Here is a 23842-nt window from a genome sequence, read left to right as displayed (position 1 = left end):
TTTGCATAATTAAATATATGTAAAGATGTTTCAACTAGCATTTCAGAATATTACATAAAGGATGACTTAAATTTTAAAAATGTATTGGGCATTACAGAAAACCACAATTAAGCAAATAAACACACAATCAGTCAGGATACCTATTGAACATTATGGTATCGTTTATAAATTTCTTCTTCTCTGGAACTGGTTTACAATTTTCCAAACATTTTTAGTCTGAAATTATGTTTCTGTGGGAAGAAACAAAAGATCTCTAGTATATTTTTTAAACTTACATACGGATGAATTAGCTTCTCTATTTTGACACAACTGTCTGGCGAACTGTTATATTGTAGCACACTCATGTGATTAATCGGAGTACAAGTATGCCAGGTCAAACAAACGATACATTATCAAATAAAATATAAGTTTTATATATATTTACATATTTTACAATTGCTTCTGTACACGGCGGTTACTATACATCTTTTCTCAAACAAAAGGCAAACTTGTGACAAATCTTGTTTCAATCTTATTCTGCATAATGTATCCTGCAGCTTTGAATTGAATGAAGCAGCTTCCATGGTATTTTTAATCATAGTCTCATACTGGGTACACAAGTGAAGATTTCATATCATTTTAATGTGTTCCTACGTTTCTAGTATTAGCTGTCAAGTGGTAGTTAGGGGACAATATCTAGTGGAAATGAAAAATAAACAAATTGGAATTGATCGTAAACGGTTGGTCAAATTAGTGTTGGTCAGCAATTAGATTATGTCCATCAATCTAATACTTTTGGGAATATTTTATCACTTTTTTGTTGATTATAAAGAAGTAACTTGAACCTGGTATGTCTCAATTTATATCATTCATCTTTAATGGGTTTTTATATTATTACGAATTTCTAAAGATTGCCAAAGAAAACTGTACCAGAAACAAATTTTATCAATTCAGACGAACCAAAGAACACAAATTAACCGAAATGAAAACTAAAAATGTTACAAAATTACTATAAAGGGTCGCCAAGGGTGGTTTGACTTGGAAATAAGTTTCAAATTGAGTTTGTGGATTTTGATAATAAGAACTTTTGATGTTAACGTTATGGCTTATTAAAGGCACAAGTGCAGACTTATAAAAGACAAAATAGTTTCCTATTATCTCAATCTAGATGAGATGATGAGTATGATAGGACTGTTTCTGTTGGGTAAAATTTCACTGATCACGACTGTGGAGGTCCTATAAACGTCGACTAAATTCGTTTCATTAGTATCTCGTTGAATGATGTTTGATGTTTGCTACAGATGCATGTGTCCAGGTGTTTTCTTATTAAATCATGGCATGAGTAAATGGAATTGTATTATTAGAATTTTTTATTTAGCTTCTTATTTTTTACACTAACAAATTCATGGTGTTACCAATTTATTCAAATTTAACATGCAGTGATCGGCTTAATGTGTTGCTTTATCAATCCTAATATCTTAACACTATGAACATTCTGAACCGAAATTTTAATTATTTTTTATGTGGAATGAAAATATTCTCATTAGTCACTGTAACAGTATTTAGAAGTAATTAAAAAATAATCAAGATCTTATCAAAATCATTAAGTTAACAAACTTTTGCCAAGTTGTGTTGTTTAGAAAAAAGGCAGTGCATTAATATTTCACTAGTAAGCATGGTGCTACGCAATGTTCAATAGTATAACAAGCATACGTTGGAAAGTTTTCTGCTCTTTCTAACATGTATATCCAATTCTTACTCTACCAACTATGCTATGAGCTTTATGTGTATCTCAGAGTACTTTATAGAGGTGAGATCTCAACTAAAATAGTTGAAATGCGCAATCAATATGATATTGTATCTATCCCAAATTCAAGGACCCCTTCAGATACTGTCCGCTGACATATTTAAATTATACCGCATTTCATATCAGAAGATGAAAGGATAAGATAGTGAGTAAGAGACACAGTCGTAATTTTTCGATGTTCCGATGTTCAAATATTGTAAAATTAATAACTTAAAACAACTAAAGGAATCCCATGAACTAATTGAGTAAAGAAATCTTCTAATTGTGTAACTTTACTCTACTCAGAAAAAAATATAAACGAGGAGACATCCCCGTAGTTTGTTCTTTATACCAAATTTATTAACGGGATTGTTACATTTAAAACTATTTTTCAAATATCTCAACGTCAAGTTTAGTTTAGCAGATCGTATTTCAGTGTTGTTATCGTGTATAGATACAATATTGTCACTTCCTATTTGAATTATAATTTGATATGGTAATCCATCAACGTAGGCCGCGTCGAATCGGAACAAAGACGGAACAAAATCCTAAATAAACTGAACTTAGAACTTACTTGCTAAAATAACTAAAACAACAAAATAACATATAATTTACCTCTTATCTACATTCGCATCTACCTGTGAACTTAATAGAATATTTGATCCTTAAAGAAAAGAGTGGATACCTTTTCATCACAAAAATTGATTTTTGAAATGATAGGCTGTGTGTGCCTATTCCTAAAATCAACATGCCTGACCTGAAAAGAAACGCATTCAGTTATTTTGTTATTTTTTCATTAGATTTTAAAATTAATCTGTATTTATGTTTTTAATTTGAAAGTTTTGTTAATGATGAAGCTTTTTTGTGGTTGTAGTTGTATGGACAAGATAAATGAATATTAGTGTCTCCTATTATAAAATTATACTTTTCTTTTTTTGTTATTTTATACATAACCTGTATTATTCTAGTAAGAATATTGTCTGTACATAAGCGACAAGCTGACTTAATTTCCATTTTAGTTACATGTAGAGGTTAAACCATTGGATCTTGAGTTGTCTTGTACTTATATTTCTTTGTATAATCTTTATTGTTCATCTACATCGAAAGAGCAATCCGTTATTTGTTTTGAATTATTTCACTATTTTTTTTTTTCTAAAAATTGAACGCATACTGTGCGGTATTGGCTACTGTACATTGTTCAATGCACGACTATCTTCAATTTTTCCGGAGTATGGCACCACATTAAACAAAACTCTTCTCATTAATAATGCTTTACTTTTACGTTCAAAATTTATAATCTTTATTGTTCATCTACATCGAAAGAGCAATCCGTTATTTTTTATTTTTTTTTAACTATTTCACTTTTATTCTAAATAATGAACGCATACTGTACGATATTGGCTACTGTACATTGTTCAATTCACGACTATCTTCATCATTTTTCTATGGCACCACATTAAACAAAACTCTTCTCATTAATAATGCTTTACTTTTACGTTTAATTTTGTCAAACGCATTTAATGTATATATTTACTGTACATCAATGCAAAGAATCAACATAAACATTAATATAGTTTATTAAATTAAAACAATGAAAGAAAAACATGAGCAAATATGTGAAAGATAATGTAATTTATCTGTTACTTTTACAGTTTATGCACAAAAAGCACAATTTCATATAACAATATTGCTCATTGCATTTTTTAATGTAACAGTAGACATTTTCATAAATAATGTACCTCTAACATCAAAGGAACTTTAATTAAGGGAATTATAACTAAGTGATCGCATAAAGAATGAAAACAAAATATATATACTGAACACTTTTATATATTGATGTGAAAAATACCACAAAATGTTGTATACAAGTGTCTACGTAAAATTATGTGTAAAGTCTAATTCATTTTTTATATTAAGCTTGATCTCTGCTGGTGCCAGCAGGTGTACAATATATATATATATATATATATATATTTGCAGCGTTACTTCTTAGCGGGGAAACACAAGCAGTTGATGTTACCCACATTTAGAGCAAAAAGTGAAGACGAAACGATGTCCTCAGATTATGACGAATGTATATATGCAACACAAAGTGTACATAAGCAGTGCACTAAAAATTCAATATAGTAGGCAAATTATTAAACATGAAAATTCACCAAATACAAAAACATCAATGCGCTTAGAAAAAAATCGTACCCGTTTCAATATATTATTTTGAATTTATATGACTGTATTTACATATATAAAAATGTCTTCATTTACAAAAAATATCAGCAGTTTCATCTATAGCACATATACATTAGCAGTTGTGGTTCTGCAGTTAATTCTACTGACGTAACATAATTTGTTTTAGTATACTTAATTGCAATAATTCTCTTCCACAACTTGCGTGCATTGTTTACAGTCAACTCGACAACACCATACAAATTTACAGTTACAGTCTTCTTTGATTTCTTTTACGATGGTATAATACCCTCTTCCACAGCACATTAGGGTACATCCATCAAGTCCGAAACTTGTTTTATTACACTTTCGTCCTTGAGTGCCTAACGACCCAAAATTAGGGTTCTGGTTACAAAAGTCTGGAGATTCATGAAGATAAACTAAGTCTTTTTTCGTAGGTTTTTTCATATCTCTATTAATTCGCTTTAGTTTTCTTTTATTTTTAATAAAACGGACTAAACTTGCACCGTCGAATTTGTCTTTTAGTGCTTTTCCAATAGCTTGAAAATTTTTCAATTTTTTCCAACAAATTTTTACACTACAGGATCCGGATACTCCATGGCATTTACATAGTAAATCCATCTGTGATTTAGTGGCCTAAAAACACAAATAAAGATATATGTTAAGTTATTTTTCAAGAACGTCCATGTACAAAACAACGAATAAAAATTACTTCAAGATAATGGGAGTCAAGCTCAAAGTGTTTTCGTTGAAAAAATATCATTGTTTCCATTTTCTTTGGCAGCCCCAAGAAACTTCTGACTTTCTAAGATGAAGTTTTGAACCTCTTTTTTCGTCATAGTGTTATACAGTGTATATTAATGTACTGCAATTTGCTTCTTTTTTTTATAGTAAATCCTGGTATTCAGTTCCCGATTGAGCATACAACAATAGCAACATCATTACGTAAAAGTTCATTGTTAGTATTGTCGCATTCTTTTCGAAAGAATGAAAACACCAACGCCTTGGAATAGAAAACTAATCGTTAAAATGTAATTTTAAATTCCCAGGATATAAACAATATATTGCATTATTGGCAGAAAGTATAGAATAAAACTGTACTTGCAGCGAACTTCGATTTTTCCTATTTCGAAAGCCCCTATTAAAATAAGATTTACAATCTCCTACAATGAACACGTGTTGTATCTAACATGTTATGCTTGCAAGGTTTAAACATTTTATATGGTTACCTTTCGACCAGCTTCATTGTTCCACAAATTCATAAGTCCATCTTCTGATGTTCTGTGTTCATTGGTGTCTACAAATTCTTTAGAAAATTTACCACCATATCTTGTGTTTTCTGAACAACCTCCCCATTCAAACTGTCCATTTGTGTCTTTTTGACGCACTTTTGTATCGCAGCCACACCTTTCTAAATCTCCTCTTGCACATGCCCTAGTAACAGCATACATGATACCAGCTGACTGGATTGCATAGATATATGCTGTTTCTCTCGTCTCTGCAGGAAAAAGGTATATATTCAACTCAATGCAGTTATGCTTATATATGTCATGGTATGACTTTGAAGAAACATTATGTGCTGTTTAAGCTAATCTTTAAATATGAACACAACAGTTACTATAATTAATTCAGGTGGTTATTTTTAACCTTTCAGACGAAATTAAATTTAAAATTCAGCATCAAATAGATCGGTTGATTGATTATTGGTTTATTAACGTCCAGTGGTAACTATTTCAATCATTTTCAGGGCGAACGACACTTAAAATAATGCTAACAACTACAGCACAGTAAGATTAATCGTAAAATAACTCTACTCGGTAATAGGAAGACGATCAACAATAACTAATTAAACCAGCAGTACACATACATGTAGTTTGAATTTTTGGACATTTACTTACTTAATTGTAAAACTTTCCCGAAAACATCAGTGGTATTAAATGTGGAACAGTTCCATCTTCTGTTTGAGAACTGGTTTTGACATTCGGCTATTCCTCTTTTGGCGCCATCGCCTATGACTTTATGTAGCTGTACTTCTTTACTACATAGTTCTTTCTGTCTGGGTGCTAAGAATTTAAAATTTGAACAGTCAACATCTTCCTCATTATGTGGTTCACTGGGCAAATCTGTCTGCGAACTGCTGATCAGTCCTAGATACCTACAATACAATAAAAGTTTGCAATATGAATAAAAAGAAATGTTGGGGTATACAGCAATGATTAGGCAATTAATTATAAAAGTAACCAAAATAAATATAGAGGTTAACACTTTAAATATAAAAAAGAAGATGTGGTATGATTGCCAATGAGACAAGTATCCACAAAAGACCAAAATGACACAGATATTAACAACTAAAGGTCACCGTACGGCCTTCAACAATGAGCAAAGCCCATACCGCATAGTCAGCTATAAAAGGCCCCGATAAGACAATGTAAAACAATTCAAACGAGAAAACTTGCAGATTTTAGGACCATGCGAGATTTACTGTACTTTTGATTGAAAGATTTATACTGGTATTTTACATTCAGTATGTGTACCCTAAGTGAAGCTGCTGTAAGAATATGTGAATTGCTGACTTTTACAGTCTGTCCACAAAACCCGTGCTACGGATGTGTCAAATTCCTCACGTGGGTATAAATATCAAGGCAACGTTAAGTATGAAAGTATAAACATAACAAAAACCAAGACACTTGTTGCGAGAACCATTGGTAAATTTTGTAAAGTTTATGTAGTAGATTTCGTATTGTTTAGCAAATTTCCTCAAGTTCATTTATATTTTATTCATATATGGGATACGTTTTTGTGTGTGTAGTAAAATGGTAATAATTTGTTTTATTAATACTACAGTTCAGTCGGAAACCGGGCTGAAATAGAACTAAAGAATCGAAACTCTTTGTTAGAGGATCTTAGAGAAGGCGATAAATGTGTACTGTGTTGTTTACTATAGTGACAAAATTTTTAAAAGTTAATAGAAACAAACAAAATTACAATTTTCTTCTCAATTACGAGATGTTTTATTTTAAAAACACCATTTGCATAAGTTTTCAATTTATCTAGTACATAGTTAAGCAGAACAATTAGATTTCAAGTCGACGACATGGGTATCTTTTTTAAAGTTGGATGAAGAAAATGCATAACCTCTGATTTTTTTGAAAAAATTACCACGGACGGAAAACATATCAATCTATTAGTTCAAAAATTTTCGTGTCTGCCCTTCCATTATGTGACTCAAGAAAAAATTCCTAAAAATGGGTAACAATTGTATCGAAAAGAGAAAATCGAGTGCACCTTTTTATGTTAGGGTGTGTTTGAGTTGAATATTTTGTCTTGATATCGTACAAAGTAAGAATATTTCATACATCGTCTCGCAATAGATTCGATCATTTTTATATATCAAATCTACAGATTGACTTTATAACACTTAACACAAAAATATAACAGTATTAAAAGATGAAATATATGGGTCAAGTGAAATACCTATCTAATGAGTCACAAAAACAGAGAAGGTGTGTTCGAATAGCTATTTTTTTACTGAAAGTACTTGACGACAGTCTTTCAAGTTGGATGATGAAAATGCATATCTTTGAAAAATTTTATTTTTTGTGTGTGAAAACTAGGGTTTATAGTCTTTATACACTAAAAAAAATCTAGTCTGCCCTTCCACGAAATTTTTAATTAGAATTTTTTTAAATGTTTATGAATTTTCAAAATTTCCACCTGACAGCCGATCAGACAATAGTTTTTAGTTGATCAATGCAGACAGCCAGACAATATCATTAACTGACGCTTATTAGCTAGTTGATACATTTGTCTTTTAAAATACAACTGACATATAAGGATCGTAATGGTGCAATGTGGATAAATTTATCGGTTTCCAAGAGCAAAATTGGTAGCGCGTCATCCCTACAATAGCTTCCATTTCTACGACTGTGAAAATGAACTGGCGTAATGGGGAGATAATTCTGACGAAGTACAATCCTGACTGAGTTGAAAGGCACGAGAAGCATGCATTCCCAATTTTCCTGTTTCGTAATCTCTTTCAAACATTTTTTTGTTTACCGATAATGTACGTATATTTTAAATCCATACTTATCTCTATATTTTATCTTATGCCTTAATTTTCATAGTTTGTATAAAGACCTTGGCTTTTTCCTTATCTAACTTCAATAAGGAAAGATATATAAAAACAATCCACTTCCTTTAACTATTTTTACAAATATATTTTTAATGAGTGAAATTCAGAAAATGTTTTTAGTCGAAGTAAAAACACGCACTAGAAGAACTTACGCTAAACCAAATAATAAGTCAATATTGACTTTTGGCTATGATCATTGTTATTTTTCTAGCCTGACCACCTACCAACCTTAGAAGTACTTATGAAGCTTTCAACCCACTTAAGATATTTTCCGAATGTCATTCCCAACTAATCCAGTTCTCAATTCAATAGTAAACCCATTTAAGACCTTTTCATACCTTATGAAAATAATGTCAAAATTTTAAAGGTATCTATACTCGAATTAATATTTATTGTGAAAGTATACAAACATTTGTCTGATAACGTAAAGATACATTTAAAGTCACTTTGCTGGCTAATTTAAAGTTTTAATTTTTATAGTATAGATTTAAACAACAAAAGGAAAAATGCTGTTTCTACTACTAATTGAATCTAAATTTTACAATAAATGAACTTTTTAATATGAATATAAAGAAGAGATTGCACCAAATCTCATATTCAAACAAAAATGGAAAACGATATGATTGTAAGGTTTCGCGTATGAAATGAAGTTCTTGATATTCAGGAGCGGATTCGTTTTGAAGCGCAACCGAAAAAATTGTACACAAATGTAAAATTGAAGTGAATTTGTGTAAAAAAAAAAAAGGTCCTCTTTCCTCCCCCTTTTTAACATCAAATACTGAATCCGCGACTGATAAAGATTGGCATTACTCTTTCTTAATGTTTTAACAGAATTTTACAAGAATAGAAGCAGAGCAGTAACTCAAGTGCAGAAGTGTAAAAAGTTCTTATAAATTGTGATTATCCTTTCAACAAAGATTCTTCCTATATCAATACATATAGCTGTGAACATAAAACACATGTTAAGCTATCTTAGTTTTTTTGTTACAATTCCGTATCCAAAGAAAATATTTAGTTATCTTCTAAAAACATTTCATGCTTTTGAAAGTTTAACACGGTAATGACCTATATCACTAACGTGCGTTTTTCTGCGACAACCTTTATTCTATGTATAGTAGAAGAAAAGTTTGCTGAGAAAAGAAACCTGGGCTTATCTGTAGACTTTGGGGTTTATCTTTCGGATGGTTAAGTTACATTTACACTCTTTTAACTGTTTTTGAAAACATAGGAATCTAAAGTATGTTTCGTTTCTTCTTTCTTTAGTGTATCTTGTTACTTATGTATTAAAATATCACTTTCAAGGTACGGCATAAGTTTCTTTGTTTTAAACTAATGAGAATGTTCCGTCAAATTTTAAATTATTTTGTTTTTGTTTTTATTGTAACGGTATATTTTAATATATCTTATTACTTGTGTATGCAATATCTCTTTCAAGTTACGGCATAACTTTCTTTGTTTTATTATTTTAAGAATTTTCCGTCAACCTTTGAGTTTCTTCCTTTTTGTCTTTATTGGTAAAATATTCTAAATATGCATTGCATGGTTGTAACAATTTAATGAATTTATAAATTTCAATATCAGTCAGTTTGGGTAAAATTTAAGAACTACAGAATTAAAGAAATCCTTGTCACCGAGCAGTGTTCGATTTAAAATTTAGAATATGAAAACTTGGCAAGAATATTTTTTCTTGCACATTGTGTAAAAGTGTATTGGTTTGGGAATCTTTCTATAAAGATTGGCATAAAATAATGATAATCTATCAATTTTGCTGCAGGTTAGCATACATTCATTTGAAATGTTATATATTTACCAAATCCTAGACTTAGGTATGGTGCGGTATGTGCGTCACAAATATTTATCTTACTATACATGTATATATCTGTTTAACTTTATATGCATTACTAAATAACGTTAGAAAGGTTAAAGAAAACGCATGTGTGATAGCACAACTTATTAATCAGTCATCACCCTAAAAACAGGTAAACAATGGCAGCACCATCGAGTACTACTGACAACTGTGTCGTCCTTCGACATCTGTCAACTGGTTTGCCAAGATAGGGACTCGAGTGCATACCGATTTTTTTTTTTTTTTTTTTTTTTTTTGCGATTCGGTTAATAACCACCTCTTAAAGAGGAACGTCGCATTCTGCCAAACTCGTTTTAATATGATGGTACTTTGTACACTTATGTTCACTTAACATTTTACACACTTCAGAACAAGAAAAGATCTTGTAAAACCACAACCTTACATTAAAACTATCTGATCCAAGACAGATTCAAGTAGAAAGACGAAATTAGGCAGCCATCTTGAAGTGGATTGTATTGTGACGGTGAGAGGTTAATAGCACATCAAACGTTTCACTAATCAAGCTAAATTAAATGATACGCATATAATAAGCAGTAAAATGAAAATCATGTACATTATTTTCAACTACATATTGCATCGGCAGCAATCATTATAAACCATTTTCCAATTCAACGGAAAACAATTATGCTAAGAGACTCTTTATGTTTTGATTAGAATTAACACAACAAATATTTTACAGTTTTTGTATTTTATTTGTTTGTTTATGAAAATAGCATTGAGCTTTCACACATCGGACGAAGTTGATGCTTTATTTTTGGTAAATAATTACAGATTTGCAGCACGTAAAAAATATGTGTACCTGCTCCTCTTTTTTTACACAATTGTATAATGCAGGAGTGGTTAGTTAAATTTCCTCCATAGCCTATCGTTTGGTTTAAATACTTATATATGTTTTGGTTTATTGAAATTTAAAAGTGAAAGAATTAAAGGTCTTCCTTTTTTCAATGGATATTTTTTAAAGTGCACACATCTATTGTATCATAAAAATCAACAGCTTTCGATTTAATCTTCATTTAGAAACTATAAGATCATTGTTCATTGATATTTGAACCGTTTGAAATTAACACTGAGTTATCCGGAGACGAGATAGTATTTACTTTGAGTGATGGTTCATATCAGAAAGGGATAGTTCAGGACAATTAGCAGTAACCCATTCATTAAAAAAAACATGACGGTTATCAATTATATCTCTATGTAAAACGATTGTTCTCAAGAAAAAGTTCATTCATTATTTAAAAAGAAACAATTAAAAACTGCGTTGAAAGTCGTTTGAAAATGTATCATCAAACACGAAGTTGTAATAATTATTGAACATCTGTTTCTCATATTAAAGGTCATTTTTCGTTAAGAAAGTGAACCCGTTAAGTGAAAAAGGTCGAACCCGTTAAGTGGCGAAGGTCTTTGATCACCCTTATACTAAGTTTGCCAATTCTTTAATTTAACAATTTGCTTTTTTTTTTCTAGCACGGAAACTGTGTCAAGAGATTTAGTTTATACTTGTTATACAGATTTACAATTTCTGACCTATTAAAAAAATTGATTAATGTAAAATAAAGTTTCTAAAGGATAATGTCGTATAAGATTGATCAAAGCAAAGATGCCTGACAACTTTCATGAAAGAGCACCATCCATCATAGATTGAAATTGAGAAAAAAAAACAATACTTTCATAGATATATGTAGGTCACTGTGAATTCTCTTTTTATCATCATTATTATGTTCTGTTAAAAAAAGGGATTTGCTTGTTCTCGGTGTATACAGAGATACCTTCTTACTGTTTTCATGCACCCTCCAATATATATTTTTATTTTATTTTATCCCCTCATAGAAAGAATAGAGGTGAAATAATAATAAAAAAAAAATACATTATGTTGTGACAGGACTTGTCAGTGCCCATCATGTCGACAAGAGAATTTTATATCAGTCAGAATGACCGTTTGTAAGCTTTGGTTAATGAGAAGGAATTCGGACAATATGAAGCACCGGTGCACTTAACCTTCAGTACGAGAAAATTCTCAAGTTCCCTCAATAAATGAATGTCTTTTCGATTAAGCTATATATGACGATTAACGTGTTTGGTGTGGGGTCTAAAGTGCAACGCACCTTATTTCAATATCTATGTTGTAAAAGGAGATCTTCAGTTTATAAATATCGGTTAAACGGATTTCTTTCATACTTTTCTGATATTGAAAATATTAAACAACATATGCTTCGACTAATTCAGAAAATTACCATCAACAATCAAATGTCAAAAATATTGGCAACAATTTCACTGCTGAAACACATAACATGTGTTCCTATAATTTATTTTACAATAATATTAACTATCGTTTTATCATATCAGCCCTCGACAGTAGTTGAGTTTACGACCATTTCGGCAATTTTATGAAGGTTGCTAATGTTGTTATTTTTGTTTCTGAGTTCGGAATTGACATGACGTTTATATGGCAGAACGAGTAAAAATGGGATATCCTCAAATTATCATGCCATTATATTTGACATTTATTTCAATATGTAATTGCCGAATGAATAGCGTTGTATACTGGAACATAGTGTCTGTCAAAAACCATCATTTCCGGTTATGTGCTTATGTTTCCGCTGTTTAAGCCGATGTTTTTTGTCAGAAAGAACATATTCAATGAAAGGTTTCCATTTCTGTATGATGTATGCAGATACTTAAATAAGCACTCAATTCAGAAAATAAGCACTCAATTCAGAAAATAATCCAAATATGAGTACAATCGAGTACACCGATGAGGTCGTACGCACAAACCGAGTGCACCAAAGCGGGCACACGTACAACCGATTGCACCAATGAGGTTGTACGTACAATTGAGTGCATAAATGAGAATTCACGTGAAATATCACAGTTTTCAGAATACAATGTATAACGGACTACAGATAATTTTATTGTTTACCCGCAATTTATTAGATTCTGAAACAGCTAAATTTGACTCAATAAGGCCAATTGACCAGCAATCTGCATTTTATTAAAATCTTAACTAACTTAAACATTGATAAAGTTCATGTTGGTATCCAATTCAGTTTCAGGGTTTAAGTAGAGTCATAAAATAAGAATATAAATAAAATTTAAGCCTACTATCTTTATCATAAAGTTTTCAATGACGCAGAATGAAGTGAAAATATATCCTTTTGTTATCATATCCTTTAACGCCTTGTGAGGGATCAATATTTGTCAAACTTTTTATCAGATAAATTTTTTAAACAGCTTGATCTGCACGCGCTAAGATTTTGCCTGTAATGCAGCATGAACGAAGACAATCTTAAGTGTTCTATGTTGTTATGTTGTTTTTGTGGCCTGTTGTCGCTGCGTTTCAAGAGCGTCTTGGACTAGTTTGAATATCCCTTGGTAACTTAGCAACCGTGCAGGCTATCCGGGTGCCATTCCCAACCGACAAACTGACCAAATTCTACATATTGTATCATCAACATTCCAAATAACTATACATATACAACACGAGTGCTGTTTTTTTTTTTTTTAATTTCAGTTGTTTTCTAGGGGCAACCTCTTTTTTTTTGTTCATTTTGAATGTATAACAAAAACTCTTTTTTTCAATAACATACAAGAATATGTTTAATTTTTAAACCATTTTCTTTTCTTTTTTTTTTGTGCTTAATTAATTTCAATAGAAACAAACTATTTTTTTCATTCAATTTTGAAATATTTCTTTTTTCAAAATATCAGGCCCTAATCCGACCTAATCATGTTTATCAACCCAACTTCCCTTTCCTCCCCCTCAATATTAATGTATGTGTATAAATTTAAGAGGATGAATGGTCGGTGCAATATAATTCGATAAAAGCAAAATCCTACTATTAAAAATGTATTTCAGGAAGAATTGCACTTTTGCAGACTGTACTTTTTTCTAACATTAATCGAGTCAAAAAGTGCAGTTCCGGTCTCTTCAGAGGTGTTCTATTATAGATTAAACGAGGCAACTAAATTTTACCTTGAAGTTTTATTAAATTTATTTCGTTTCCTATATTTCTAATTGATCATTTTCTTTAACAGAGAGTTACTAAAACCCTGCAGTCATGGTTTTGATTTATTAAGGGAAATTTGATATGACCTTTGAAATTATTTAATAATTTAACACGAGAGGTGCTATCTACCTTTCAATTCCTATCTCTCACCTTTATGGCCAGGTGCAAAAATTTAAAATTAGTCCATTTTAATATGTATCATTTTAACCCCCTGGACAAATGGTCGTCATTTTGTTGTAACTTTAAGGTACATTCGTATAAAATTTAATTATACTATACTGTAATTACCCTTCGTGGAGTTAAAATGAACGCATGGAGTTTCAAATTTCATAATTTTAAGATAATTTATTAATTTACAAAGTAAAACATCTAATTTACTTTAACACATACATTTTTGTTTGAAAAAAGATAGTATCCTTGTAATGATATTAATTTGACAATAATCTTCTGTTAATTTACACGTTCTTTATGTGAAATTTTTGGCATCTATAACTAGAAAACTTTACTTTATAGCTTTTCTGTATCAGTACTGGTTTATTAAATCAAATAATTTTGAAGTGTGTCGGTTTTATTTCAACCTCGGTTTCAACCTCCCACATCAATAAAAACGTCCCTGTACAAAAAAGAAAATAATTTAAATGAAACGTTATGCTATTTGTTTCATGAGTTAGAATTATATGCTGTAATTTAATTACATTAGATTTTGTCGGGAAGGGAGTGCATTATCAAACTAGAGCAAATGCATATCAAATTAAGGCAAATGCATTTTTTAATGTCTCGTTTAAGTACATATGAGTAGTACATTTCCAATAGAAATAGAGTTGAGAAAAATAAGCGTTACTGATATATCGGTGTTTAATGTCCAGTGACAAATATAACATTTAGATAAGGATTAATATCAAATGAATATGAATCGGCCTGTTTTGTACCCAGACGAACACGATAAGAAAAGATTTTCTACTTGCCTTTCCACAATCTAAGTCCACAAAAAGACAAGTAGTCTTATATATATATTTAGATATACCCGAACTTATATTGTTCAGTGATTCATAGTGAAACAGTCTTTGCTCTGACACTTTAATGCCGCGGAGAAGCAACCTCGAAGAAGCAACAGATATATTTGCAAGTCTTAAATTTCAAGTCTTAAATTTTCAACGGCTGAGACATCGATAACACATCTTAACCAGCAAAAGATACAGGTCTTTATACCACTTAAAATGTATGCGTTGTCTTATTTAGTGTTTCACCTATACGTATAGTAATTAGGCCATTGCCAGTCCTATTTTAACCTATAACGTGGGGGTTGGGGTACTTCTTATGATACGAAAACATTGACCATGAAGTCTTATGAGTTGCATAGTGTATATGAAGTTAAATGAGTGTTATAGACTAAGAGTGGGAGGCATCATTTATATTATGGTCATATTCTATTCACAATACTTGATACCATGTAAACTAAAGGCAGTCTAGTTCTTTACTTTACATTTGTATTATTTAATAAAGGAATGGTGTGTTGATAGTAGAATTGTACTTTTAATCTCTTATTAAGATGTATGATAAAACAACAATAACGATTCAACAAAAAATGTCATAAAAAAATTATACCAGTTTTTCCAACATCAGGTCCCTTTTCTAATTTTGTTAAATTTGTGTTTTTCTTCTTGCTTGATCTACTGGATTGTATTTTGTACCCTTACCTGTGAGTTAATCTTGATGTTATATGTGTAATTCGACAATATAGAAATGGGAATAATGTTGGTCTTTGCATTGTTCCTATCTTAACATGTGTAGGCAATGTTCCTACCACAGCAATAATGCATGTTTCTAAATTATGCAAAATAACTTAAAAGTGAAACGTAAAACACAGACAGAAATAAATGTTTTGAATGTTCGCGTGTGTTTTAAATGCATGAACAGAAAATGAAAAATAATATTTTAACGATCCTATTTCTTATGATAGACAGGTACGAAATTTAAAACAATATTCCAGGTATTGTTTAGTTTATTTTCATCAAGATGTTCAAAATATAAATGTCTGTAATTGTCTGATTTCGGGATGATTGATAATTTACAAACAACCAGATTGTATGCAGCTGGCTTTGTTATCAAAATCTGTACAACTGTTTTAAAGAATTGATTGATTATTACGAGAATGGTCCATCCATCTTCTTGTTGCCACTTAAGAAATTTGCTGTAATAATGATTATATGTTCGTTTCATGTATTTTGGATGTCTTCTGTCATTAGGGGTTCCTTGTGTTAATTAATTATGTTTTCGTACCCTCTCCCCCCTTTTTTAATACTTTCTGAAGAAAGCTTGAAAATGCTTTTAAAAGAAATTTGTATTTGACACCCCTTCCCCTTTTTAATACTTTCTGAAGACTTCTAGATTATGCTTTTAAAGAAATTTGCTTTTTTTTTTTTTAATTAAAACGACAACAAATTTGAAAATGAACAAAAAGTGTCAATTTCAGTTAAGAATTAAAGTTTAATTAATCACTTAATGGATTATTGTTACAAGAAGGAAAGGATTACCTAATCCTATTTTTACATGTTAGTGACATTTTAATGGATATTTATTCAGTGTGGGAAAATATTATCGATAGTCTTAAATTGAACAAGATGGCATTTACAATATTATAAAAATATTGTTATCTGATAGCATAATTGGAATTTAATGGTAATCATGCAAATGTACATATGATAAGTTCTCTTGACATATTCAAATAGTCAAGAACAGTCTTGCAAAACCAGCATTGAAATAACGCTAGCATAATTTTAATTTGATTTCACGACGGGTATATCTCGACTCATTCAAACAAATTTACACAAGACTGTCGCCTTTGGTCTATACATCTGACAAACTACCCTGAAGAACTTATCATCCCTTCTATATTACATAACTCATAATCCAATAATTCTGTTATATCGCACATTCCAAATAAACTATTGTAATATACCCGGTTTGGTGTAAAATGATATCGGCTTCTGTGTGATAAATCTATTTGTTTAATTTATCTATATTATAGTGATATATGTATGGAAATAAACAATATACTCCAATATTTATCAGGGGGAAAGTTGAAGTGTTTGTCGACAGGAACCTGAGGCAGATTGGTAGCGTTGATCGCGTTCTTTAGCATTTTTAAGTAAAAAAAAGTTGAAGGTAGTCTTAAGATAAATCATGGCTTCCCCTCAAAACACGCGACAATTCAAAGTCTGTTTTATTCATGATCGGGTAATGTGCAGGGAACCTTATTTCAATTGGCAAAATTCCACTTTGCTTGACGTTTGGGATTATTTTGAGATTATGAAGTAAACGAAACCAGTTACCCACCCTTTTATCCTCCAAAGCGCATAAATTTTACATTCATCGTTAACCGTTCTCTTCTTAAACGTACATGAAATATTTGCAGCTGGACATTAAGCTAGCAGCATTCAATCATTAAATTGAGAGGCTCGTCACCGACATTGTGATGAGGGGTTGGGGAGGGGCTGTGATCTCAAATATATATATGTACTATTCAAAGAACGTATGAGTAAAAAATGACAACAGCATGATCCAATTTTGAATACTTTTTCTTAAATTTACCAAACTTTTCTGACAGTTTACATTATACGTCTTAATTTTGCCAAGACGTGAATGCATATATACTTATGCATTCTTCCCAACCGAATGGAAGACCCTCTTAAGTGTGGGTCTTACTGTCGATTCATTAAACTCAGAGTAACATGATAACTAGACCCCATTCAATCCAAAAATAATTGATGAATAGGAAAACGGAACATTTTTTTACCTTTTATATTGGAGTGTTCCAAATCTTATCTTGGCAAATCTTAGGTCGCATTAAATATGATAACTCGTTACAGCTAAAGAATTATGAAACCCACGAAGAAAGGATTTATGAATTAAACACAGGACATACCATTGCAATTATGGAGTCTTAAATAATTATGAAAAGTTATCATACGATACATTTATCACTATACATGCTTTTTTTTTTATTTTCCGTTGGTAAAATAATTTGATAAAACATTATAGTATTTGCATCTGGAATCTTTCAATAGATTATGAAAATATTATTTTGGTAATTGGTAATTACAGCGTATTTGGTTTCGTTGTTTTGATGCAGAAACAAGCGAAACGTCTAGATGAAAGAGAAATTATACATGTTTCTTCATCTGTTCAAAGATTTCAAATGTTAATCTATATTTTGAATAACGTGCAGACAGCCAGAATGTGTAGTGCATTTGCCAGAAATGTAATCTCAAAAGCCAATAAGTTCACAAGCATTCATTAAATAACGATACAATTTCAAAATTAATAAGTCACGAAAAATATTTCGAAATTTACCAACAAATGGCCATTATTCTGAGATAAACTTTTTATATTTTAGTGTTAAATTCGCATACAATTTTTCATCTTATTTAGAGTCTTAACTTATCACGTTTTCCTGTATTTTACAGGTGTTTTTATAGACAAAAATGATTGATGCTATAAAACTGCATCTTAAACTTTAAAATTTCATTTGAATTATTATTCACATTTAAAAATTGCCTTTTTTAAACTATGAATTGCACTTCAATTGTTATTTTGAATGTTACATAGTCCAGTTTATTAATTAATAATTCGTTTAGGCGTTATGATAATATAGTTATCATATCATATTTATTATTCTAGGTCTAGATGTTTTCAATATCTTAATAATGTTAGTTTCAAAATATTTTAATAAAATGAATTCACACCTTTCTTTTAATACAATTTCAATGATTAAAATTTACTTAGACGTATTTCATTAACATTGAAGTTTGAAAAAGGGGTACTTGAAATATTGCTTTATAAATTTCAAGATGGTTTATATCAGTGAAGAGTACCAATAGTACCTCAATTAGGAACCCATATCACCGATTCAATTAAAATTAAAAATTAGAAGCCTTCAACATAGAGAATATTTATTGGGTTTGACAAAAATAATTAAAAACAAGGACAAGAGTATAATAGAATTTTGGATGACATAAGTCTGTACCGAAAAATCTGGCAATACCAGCAAAAAAGTCTTTCGGAAAATTCATTGAAATGAATAGAGAAGACTGTATACATATTAATATATATAGGAAAATGTGGTTTGAGTGCCAATGATTTTCAACAAATAGTCCAAGTGTAGTTCAAAAAATTAATCAGTATTCAAGATAAAACTCAACAATTCACTATACTGCAAAAAAATCAAAACGCTTTTTCATATAAATTACACGTTAAACGTCCTCTCTACTAAATAAAATCTTCTGTTGGATGATACGCTTTCAAAAGTTATTTTGTCAATGTACAATTCATTTATTTTACTTATTAGTATTTTTCAAGAATAAGATCGTTTTATTGAAAAAATATGTCGGACTCAATTGTGATTAAAAATAGATTGATACATTTTAAACGTTTAAAGATAAAGTAATTTAAAAGTGTTAACTTACCACCAAGACGGTTGAACTGTCTTTATTAGGAGAATAAAGAAAAAAAGAATTCTCTGGAAGTCTTGTAGTTTAGGCCTCATTTTTTCCGATACGAGCACATTTAGTTCTTGTTTTAGTATATATTCACATTTTTTAATTTAAGTCATTAAATCAAGACATTTGTTTCAGTATATCACATCCACTGATTTAAATAAATCTAAAAATCCTTTTCACTAATAGGTTTCAATCCTAGAGCTTGAAAATTACATTTAAGAAAGCGTCCATGTAGTATATTACTTGTATATTCCACAAATGTCTGATCTATATAGTTTCGGTGAATAAATAGTCAAATATTATAATTTTAGTTATTCAAGTCCTATAGTCAAATAATGCTGAACCGCGACAATGGATCTAACTAATCCTGTTTGATCGTCTTGAAGCGGACACTTTTGATTGGTTATAACAATCCCATAAATCCAACGTGTAAAATGTACATAAAACTTTCTTCTGTGATATAACAAACTTTTGATGTTAAATAAAGGTTTAATTTATCGGAAGTTTTGAAGATCACTAATTGATATTGGTACTACCAGCACATATATTACTCACTGGCTGTCAAAGAGTGAGTAGTAAAGTACTCTAAAATTAAAGTAATATTTAAGCCGTACGACTGGCGCATGTCCGTTTCAAATGAAATGGCTGGAACGCCAATGTTTTTATAAGAATTAGGGAAAGTCTGATAACGTACTCTAGCGAAAGCCTTAACCGTATTAAAAAGACAATCTGATTTAACCAGATTAAAACTCGACGTTAGAGTCGTGTATGTTTATTTTAAATTTTCTACCCTTTATACCCCGCTAAGATAAGTAATTACGCTTTGACAAGATAAACTATTTCAACCTGGCTTGATGAGTGATTGTAGCGTCGGTACCCTATAGTAATTTGTAAACCCAATCATGTAGTTAGCGGTATCAGATAAGTTAATTATCTTTATTTCGATAATTAACCACAACTGATAAATAACAAACATTTCTTGTCCTCACATTTTGAGAAAATTCAGTGAAACTTTTAAATATAAATCAACTACGGTTGGGTATCGGATTTCCATACGGATGCATTTTTTTTTTATGAATTATTGAGTTTGGGTTTCTGTTTATAGTCGTCGTCATGTGAAATTGACACAGGATTTTTGGTTAAATATTTTCAAAACTATCAATCGCATTCATTTAGGATGTCGTTTTTCACTATAACTGATTAGATAAAATATTAAAGATATTTTTAAACAGTAGAAATAAAATTTGAAATATAAAACTGAAATAAGAACTCATTCAAGAGACGTGAACTTGTCATTACGTCCTCCTTAAAAGTATACAAAAGGCGTACCCCTTACCAAAACATAACGGGTGTATTTGCTTCATTTATCTCTAATTTCTAGTCGGTATTTGCTACAATTCTTCTTCTATTTGATCTTAATTTTTTTTGTAATTTATTCTGATAACAACTTTTGAACATTTATTTTGAATATAGACTAACAAGACTGTCTTGTTGTTTCGCGTGTTTTCAAAGTCATTTTCTTGTGATTGTAGCAATTACAGGTAATACTCAGATATCTGCAATTTAACAGCTACGATGTATGATTATTAAATTGATAAAACACCTTGTATGTACAACAAACACATCAAAGATATAAACAGACATTTATGGTACGATATACATGTCTCTGGTATGTTTATTGAACCGATGATAATTGAGACAGCTACCCAACGTTAACGCTGCAAAAGTCACAACAGTAAAGATTGCGTGCTGTTACTTATAATGATTTTATTGTCCTTGTACTTAACTGCTTTGAAGGATAGATAAAGGTCAGTATGTGAATAGTGTAACCTGAAACGCTAATTAATCAACGATAATTAATAAGACCAAACTCTAAATATTTATGGTGATATTACATTCAAGTAAAGTTATGTGAACAAATTATGTGAACAATTTGTTTTCACGTAATTTTCCAACCTTCCTGCCAACTTTCCTTCAATTGTGCCCAATTATCGAGATATTTTTTTATTTTTTTTTTGTGATTTGCAATCGGTATCACCCTTGTGGAAATTAAACTATTTAAGAGATAATTTAACTACCACTATATTTATACAAATTCTTCCACCTCATTGAGTGTAAACAAGACAAGATTAGTTCACTATCATCGATATCTGATTCAACAATGCACATCTGTCGACATGCATTCATGCATTGCGTTAAGTTTGAACTGCTAAATGAAGAAAACAACGTTATGTAGATATAAATAGATATAAGAAGATTTGGTATGAGTGTCAATGAGACAGCTCTGTATCCCAGCAACAATCTACAAAAGTAAATCATTATAGGTCAAGGTACGGCCTTCAACACGGAGCTTTGGCTCACACCAAACAGCAAGCTATAAAGGGCCAGAAAAATTACTGATGTAAAACCATTCAAACGGGAAAACCAACGGTCTTATCTTACCTATATAAAAACAAAAAACGAGAAACATTTATGAGCCATATAAATAGACGACAACCACTGAACATCAGATTCCCGACTTAGGACAGGTGCAAACAATAAATGAATGATTAACGCATCTAAGATAATCAGAGTTATCTTAAAGATATTTGACAGAAAAACATCACACCCAAAATCCGACTCCCCGGCGTAAACACAAAAAAAGAACATATATATATGTATAGCACGTACATGCATGTCACAGATAACGCAACTTGGTCATACATTATAATCCCTGTATTAATAGGGCTCTACTTGTTTAAAAAAACAGTTCCGTATAGAAATGAGATGTGGTATGATTGCCAATGACACAACTAACCACCAGAGATAAAATGAAGTGGTGGTAAACAGTTGTAAACCATCATACGACCTTCAAATATGGGAAAAACCCGTACCGTAAAGTCGACTTTAAAATGCCTCGACATGAAAACTGTGCAACAATTCAAGCAAGGAAACTAATGGCCTATATGTCTCTCTTCCGGAGTACCTGAGATCACCCCATTTTGTGGTGGGGTTGCTTAGTATTTAGTTTTCTATGTTGTGTCTTCTGTACTATTATTTGTCTGTTTGTCTTTATTTGTATATAGCCATGGCGTTGTCAGTTTATGAGTTCATGGCGTTGTCAGTTTATGAGTTCAATCTATGAGTTTGACTGTCCCTCTGGTATCTTGTTCCTCTTTTATAACAAACATTTACGAAAGCAAATATGACGGCATGAAACAATGACAAACTCTATACTACAGATTCACGACTTGGGAAAGACACACAAAGAATGTGGCGGAGTAAACCTATTTTTTGAGCGCTCACCCCTTATAATTACCTGGGATAGTTTTATAACAGCAAAACAAAGTGTAAAAATCAGTTGAAATTTGACTAAAAAGATCTTTACGAGACACAAAACCACTAACATAAAAAGTGGACACAAAACATCGAAATAAGAGAATTTGCAGTTTCCGAAAGCTAGTTCAAAGCCGATTACAACCCAGCATGGTATGAGGATGAACCGGAAATGGTTAACCGATACGATGTGTCTGTCTCGATTCACAAAAGACATGTTTTTCGCGGTCTTAGAGATCTTTAGATCTCAGAAAAGTAGTCTGGTTTTGAAGTCATAAAACATTTCGAGTCATTTTTTTGTACTCATACTGTAAAATCAACCAATCAAAATGTTTAATTTCATGTTTCAAGCATTATTTTTGTGCTCCAAAGTTTTATGACTTCAGACTTCAATCGAGTGGCTATTTTCTTATTGTGACATTTTGTTTGAGAATATATATTGATGCGTATGGCGGTTGATGCCGTTTGCATCTACAGTCTCCTTCACTTTAAATGCGATATTTCTTATTTGTTCGACCACAGAAAGAGTTCACAAAATTTCGGAGCTGTTGACATTTTCATTTTACCAATTCGGAATAAAGAGCGACATGGCTTTCGATTTGGCTGTAAACATCCTTTAAGGTAGTTGTAAGGTGAAAAAAAACTGAAAAAAATAAAAATTATCAGCATGATTGTCTTTATAAATATGTTTTACAATCCTTTTACTGTTTAATCTGTTGTTTTGGAGGTATCCGTTTGACGTGGCTCAGTACTTGTACATCCCGTCATTGTGTTATTGTTATATGATATCTTTTATATTCTTGTCTTTCCTTTTTGCTAATATGCTTTTTCTGAATGCCTTTTTATGTTTCTTCGTTACATATTACGTGGTTCTGTACTTAAACATCCCTTCATGTGTTATTGTTCTACGATACATTTCTGTATTCTTGTCTTTCGTTTTTGCAAATGTGATTTGTCTGTGTGCCTTTTTGTGTTTTTCTTTCTTGCATGTGACGTGGCTCTGTACTTATACATCCCGTCATTGTGTACTGTCATGGTAAATGTTTGTTTGTATATCTATTTTTTATATAGTGATTA

General features: G+C 30.9%; 1 protein-coding gene across 1 annotated transcript; it reads right to left on the bottom strand.

Moving 5' to 3' along the window:
- Nucleotides 1-3326: 3326 nt before the first annotated feature.
- On the bottom strand, nt 3327-20168 carry LOC143072750 (protein Wnt-4-like). Its single transcript, XM_076247843.1, has 4 exons — nt 19418-20168; nt 5848-6104; nt 5179-5447; nt 3327-4585 (listed from the first exon to the last, which is right to left on the bottom strand). The coding sequence occupies exons 1-4, from the start codon at nt 19495-19497 to the stop codon at nt 4124-4126; spliced, it is 1068 nt and encodes a 355-aa protein (XP_076103958.1). The 5' UTR covers nt 19498-20168; the 3' UTR covers nt 3327-4123.
- Between the last annotated feature and the right edge of the window lie 3674 nt (nt 20169-23842).

This window comes from Mytilus galloprovincialis, chromosome 4 (genome assembly GCF_965363235.1).
Source record: "Mytilus galloprovincialis chromosome 4, xbMytGall1.hap1.1, whole genome shotgun sequence".
NCBI classification, from domain to species: domain Eukaryota; kingdom Metazoa; phylum Mollusca; class Bivalvia; order Mytilida; family Mytilidae; genus Mytilus; species Mytilus galloprovincialis.
The sequence above is the reverse complement of the archived record's forward strand: the minus strand, read 5'-3'. Positions and strand labels throughout refer to the sequence as shown.

Coding starts and splice junctions, on each gene's coding strand:
- LOC143072750 (XM_076247843.1), bottom strand. CDS start 19,497: ATGAGGCCTAAACTACAAGACTTCCAGAGAATTCTTTTTTTCTTTATT. Junction 6,105..19,417: donor ACAGTTCAACCGTCTTGGTG/GTAAGTTAACAC, acceptor ATTGTATTGTAG/GTATCTAGGACTGATCAGCA. Junction 5,448..5,847: donor CGGGAAAGTTTTACAATTAA/GTAAGTAAATGT, acceptor TTTTTCCTGCAG/AGACGAGAGAAACAGCATAT.